Genomic DNA, 6000 nt, shown 5'->3' with positions numbered 1-6000 from the left:
TATAATTTAAAAACAATTGTATGCTTTCTGTTTCTCTAAAATAAAATAAAAACATTATTTTTGTGACCACATCAACACAAGGTTGTTGTTTAAATTAGGATCAGTAAACACTGTTTACAACATACAAAAATAAAGAGGAGCAATATTTGAATTTCAATAAAAGGTAAGATTAAATCTACAGATTTCAAGAATATCCTGACTACAAATTTAAAGAAAAGTACAAAATAGGTTTGAAAAGCAAGTGTGACACATTTAGTTTTCATTTGGACATTGTTTGAATAGACAAGTTCAAGAAGTTTATTGATCAGCTTTTATTTCATGAAACTTGACCACAGACATACCTCCGAGGTCACGTGACACAGATTGATCACGTGTACGTCGCTGCACGGAAATACTGTACTCTCATTGGCTGAAAGTTTTAAAGGAAAGCAGACTCCTCTCTCTGATTGGTCAGCAGTCTTTTCTTCCTGGTTCTCAACAAATAACGAATTTCACTTGTTTTCAAAAACAGGGGAGAGTTTTTAAAATGTCACACAGGAGCATCTCCTCCGTGACTCTGCTCGTCTTCTGCCTGCTCGCATCTGTAAGCTGCAAGTTTCCGAGTTTGGACCACATCGAACCAACAGCCAGCGACAAGGCGCAAACCCGAGCCGTGTACGAGCTGCTGAAGCGGCTGGTGGGGGACAGATCCTCGGAGTTCATGGTGTCGGTCAACAGGAGCCTCTCCAACGACAGCCTGGACGTGTGTGAGCTCAGGTCCACCAAAAACAACAAGATAGTGGCCGCTGGCAGTACCGGGGTGGCCGTGGCGTCTGGAGTCTACAACTATCTGAAATATTTCTGCAACTGTCACGTGTCGTGGTCTGGGGACCAGCTGGATGTGCCCAGTCCTCTGCCCAGACTCACCGGGGTCCTCCGGATCAGCTCGCCCCACAGGTAGCCGCAGCTAGGTTAGCGCAGTCCGTGAAAACAACATTTTTACTGTTGGAAATTACTGAATAAACTGGTACAATGTCGACAGTGCTGCTCTGGTTAAAGAACAGAAAACTGAACACTGGCTAAAAGCTTAAGAAGCAAAATGTTTGCTGCAAAAGGCAAGCTAAATGCTAAAACTTAGCAAAAAGCTAGGTAAAAGTCCGAAAGCTAAAATGATCTAAATAACTAAAATCAAGTTAAACAGTAGCTAGAAGTAGGAAATTGATAGCTAAAAGCCAAAAAAGCAAAAGGCAAGCTAAATGCTCAAACTTAGCATAAAGCTAAGTATGTCAGAAACAAGCTGAAATATGCTAAAGAACCAAAATCAAGTAAAACACTAGCTAGAAGTAGGTTAATGATAGCTAAAACTTAGCAAAAAGCTAAAAGTCAGTCTCTCCACCATCACAGACATCTAACCCTCCAGATGCAGGAAGAGGGCCACCTGCATCATGAAGGACCACACTCACCCAGCACACACACTTTTTGCCCCGCTCCCCTCAGGAAGAAGGTTGAGGAGCATTAAGTGTAGAACCACTAGACTGAGGAACAGCTTCTACCCTGAGGCTGTTAGACTCATGAATCTCTAACTAGAATAATCACTGTGAAAAATCACTGTAATGCAACTTTGATTGTGTGCTGCTGATCTCATGCTGCTGATCTGTTTCATGCTGCTGTGTTCATTTGTACTCATCTGCTCACACAGACTCATGTTCGTGCTGCTGTTCAGCGTATTGTTTGTGTACTACTAGTACTTAGTGTATTCTTAGTTTAGTGTATTTCTGAGTTCATATCTTAGATCTTATTACTTTTTCTTTACAATTTATACTTTTGTTGGATGTAACTGGGACCCTGTGTACACAGTTTCATTCCACCACATGTACCACATGCAGGGTAAGACACGACCTTGAAAAAAAAAAGTAAATAGCTAAAAGCAGCAAAAGGCAAGCTAAATGCTAAAATCTAGCAAAAAACTAGGTAAGTCTGAAAAGATTACGGTACCTACAAGCTAAAATTATCTAAATAAATAAAGTACAACAGTGGCTAGAAGTAAGATGCTGTTAGCTAAAAGTAGCTAAAAGCAGCACCAGAAGGCCAAAATACACTCAATACTGCACACTGAAGCAGATTTAAAAGAAAACAATATTTTAAAATAACTAAAGAGTTCTCAGTGTATTTATGGAAATTACTTATAAATAAATAGTTTGAAAAAGGTATAACCGTTACAACAAATCAAAAGTCAGCACACATGTCGTTAATGAGCAGCAGTAGTAAATGATGTCGTGTAAAAACAGTAACCAGCACGTTCATGAGAGCATCTCACTTCATCCTCGGTTCAATTACTTTTCTTTTTCAGGTCTCTCTTGTAAATGGCCCCCGAGGCTCATTGGGATTAACCTGTCTAAGTAAAGGTTGAATGAATGAAAAAGAAGTTTTTAAAAAGTCTCCTCTGCTCCTGTTTGTCTCCTCTGAGGAGAACAACAAAAACATGTAAAAGGAGTGAAGACGTGCGAGTTGTCACGGGGTTGTGTTGGTGACGACGCTCAGATGCAAGACGTTCACTAAACACGACCTGAAGTGGCAGTTCACATATTTTGAAGGGCTGTTCTGTGGAAATATTATGAACGATTAACACGTTGGACCCACTGTGCATGAATCAGAGTAAAACTCCAGCTTGACTCTGTGCAGTCACTTGCTGCTCTGCGTGGTCTGGATGTTTCATCACTCGGATCACTGAGACCGTCGTGACGCTGTTGCATAGCTCTTTCAGCTAACAAGTCTGTTTATTTTCAGATTCCGGTATTATCAAAACGTCTGCGCCTTTAGTTATTCTGCTGTGTGGTGGGACTGGCCAAGATGGGAAAAGGAGATTGACTGGATGGCGCTCAATGGGATCAACTTGCCGCTGGCTTTCACTGGTCAAGAAGCTCTGTGGCAGGAGGTAAGACCTGAAAACCACAGGGTCACTTTTGGTTTATTCTTGTTTGTTATCAAAGAAAAATCCATTTAAGATAAACAAACTTAAATATCTGAGGGAAATAATTCAGGGAGTCGGGACTAAACATCTTTTTAATTGATTCAAAAGTGGCCATAAATAAAATAAACTGGGTGAATAAATGTAAACTCCATGAAAAGTGAGCCAGGATCGTCTGTATGAACATTAAAATCTCCTGCTACAATAAACTCAACAGTATTTGAACGTTTCTTAAAAATGTTAACTTTTAACGTGACATTTTTAAGGTATTTAAAATGGTATATGAAGTGCCTACAAGCTGTCCAGGGGCCTCATGTATGAACAGTGCATACAACAGAACGTCTAACGCACCTTACAAATGACCAGAACAACCTCACTTCCATGGAAACTACAGTTTCTTATATTTTTGTCACGTCGATGTAAACGCACGTCGGCGAGTGCACGCCTGCGAGGCGCACACACAGAGGAGGAGCTTAAAGTGTGTGGACTGTGTAACGGGGACTTCCATCATCACTGAGAAGAAAACCATGTCAGACCAGCAAATTAATTCAGAACTCCTCTGATGACGACTCGGGTCCACAACGTGCACACAGTTGCACATCTGTCCATAAAAAGCTGCGTAAAGTTGAACATGGTTGTGGGACAGTGACGGCTGTGGTGCTGCAGGACAACATGACCAGTAGAAGAACTGGGAGGCAGCGTGTTTTCAGGGCTCACACCAAACAAACACTGATGGAGTATTTCCGGGTCGGCCCTGAGCCGTGCCGGCCTCAGCCGTATGATGCCCCCCCGCAGCTGAAAGGCTTTGTTGAAGTGCAGCCACTCCTTTGCTTTCATCAGCTATTTAGAGAATAGCTTCCTTCTTAGTTCAATGAGCTCCTGAGTGTCTCTTTGTTTACAGTAATTATGTTTTAAACACATGAATGTTGGAAATAAAGACTCAGACCTGGGCCGCAGGCTGATCAGTGTCCCGCTTCATGGTGTAGAGGTAGGCCAGCTGACTTGGGACCACCATGCCCACATGTCGTGGTGTCCTTTTAGCAAGACACCCAATTAGGGGTGCACCGATAAATCATCCGGCCCATCGGTGATCGAGGTCGGTGGCAATTTACCCCGATCACCATCTCTAAAAAGTCTGACCTGCCGATTCTGATTTAGTTTTATAAGCGACACTGTCGGGTGTTCTGATGTCACAAAGCACCTTCAATTGTCCAATATTATTTTACTGAAAAACACCCTTGATCAATATCCTAGAAACAGTACAAACTGGTTTTAACTGGCCATGAGGTCGTACTCTGAATATAAATGAAGTGTGCCAACGTTCAGTAGGAAACTCACAAGGTTTGATACACACGGCCCCAGACCTGCCAACCTGTACGCACTTGGTGTAGAAGGCACTCAGTTTAATGCCAAATATACTTTTAGTACTTGTCTCTGAAGTACGCAAAAACCACAGAAGCTTGTATTTAAAGGGATATTTCAGATCTTTTGAAGTAGGGTTATGTTGAAAGTTTAGAAACAACTAATATTGTACCCAGGGCAGGATTAAGGAGGGGGCGGACCCTTGAGCTACTTTTGGAGCCCCATCAACATTTCTTTAACCCATACAAATTGCAAAACTGATTCCATAATAATGTATGTATATATATATATATATATATATATTTAATAATGGTAAATGAACTGTACTTGTATAGCACCTTTTTACCTTTTCAAGGTACTCAAAGCTCTTTACAACAATCTGTGCCTCATTTATCCATTCATACAGCTCTATACTAGATCTCTACAAAAAGATTAATCTCTTTCATGCACACAATGTCCACTCATTAAGTAACCTTTATCACATTCAGACACTGATGGGACACACATCAGAGGCAATGAGGGGTTCAGTGTCTTGCCCAGGGACACTTCGGCATGTGACTGCTGGTGGATTCGAACCCCCAACTCTTGCACTGGAGGACGACTGCTCTAACCACTGAGCCACAGCCGCCCCAACAGTTAGTTACAGTTGGTACAACTCTGATAGGATAGGGAGCAGGAGCAGAGCGTCTTGTTTCCATAGCATCCAAGGAGAAATTGAGATAGTCCAAGGCCAGATTCAGATTTCAACATTGTTTTGAGTCAGGCCGAGCTCATTCGTTTACAGTCTCACTAGTACATCTCACGGTGACTCCAAACAGCCAAACTGTGATTATTTATGCCAAAGTCAGGCTTACAACTTCTCCAATATCTATTCCTTCCACGCTGCCAGAAGTTCCACAGTCCTGCCTACTCAACTCTGATACAGGTCCAAAGATGGTTCGCACAGAGTCTGAGTGTTGATGCCCGGCACACACATGCCAGACAGCTTAAACAGCTGCTGCGTTTCCAGATTTGTCGATAATCCAGATTTCCACCGACTCCAAAAAGCAGGATCCAGTTATCACAAATGAAATTATGTTTGAGGTAAGAGGGCTGTCCTTCACCCTGTCTTCTTGTTGAGAAAATTTGATCAATTGCGTTGAGAAACCAGCTGAACAAGTCCACAGTTTACAATTCTTAAGGTATGCAAAAAGGGGCTATGTAAGAGGTACACAAGACAAAGAGCAAAGCAGGGATGGATAGAAGGGAAGAAGAGTGACTGTCTTCGTCAAGGGCAAGTCAGACCCCCCCCCCCCCCAAAAAAAAATAAATAAATAATTCTACTATTAAAGTTCAATAAACAAAGAAAATTGTTTCCTTTTTCTTGAAGTAAACATAGGGATCAATTCTGACCCCAACATCATGTTATTCTTGTTATTGTAGTGAACTAGGCCTCAGGTCGAATCTGGCCTTGAGGGGCCTTCCTGGAACAAGAACTGTTATTTCATTGATTTGAGTCCAGAAACACAAGATTAAGTTCATCCAGAGACTTTCTAAGTGTCCTGCACTGATCAATTGAAAGAACACTCTCTTTTTCTATTATCATTACTATTTTACAAATGTTTTGATAATCAAATTGTGTTTAGTTCAAACCATTTTCAAATGTTGAAGTGAACTACTCATTTTAAATCAACTGTGAAACAGTATTAGTG

General features: G+C 41.5%; 1 protein-coding gene across 1 annotated transcript in view; it reads left to right on the top strand.

The window, feature by feature from the left end:
• The first annotated feature begins 526 nt into the window (after nucleotides 1-526).
• The window catches only part of naglu (N-acetylglucosaminidase, alpha), a 36099-nt gene continuing 30625 nt past the window's right edge, over nucleotides 527-6000 (top strand). The window contains exons 1-2 of the mRNA XM_037690743.1: nucleotides 527-936; nucleotides 2767-2914. Coding sequence (XP_037546671.1) covers nucleotides 527-936; nucleotides 2767-2914 — 558 coding nt within the window. The remainder of the gene's footprint in view (nucleotides 937-2766; nucleotides 2915-6000) is intronic.

This window comes from Nematolebias whitei, chromosome 17 (genome assembly GCF_014905685.2).
Source record: "Nematolebias whitei isolate Nwh7 chromosome 17, NemWhi1, whole genome shotgun sequence".
NCBI classification, from domain to species: Eukaryota; Metazoa; Chordata; class Actinopteri; order Cyprinodontiformes; family Rivulidae; genus Nematolebias; species Nematolebias whitei.
This window is presented reverse-complemented; position numbering and strand designations above follow the sequence as displayed.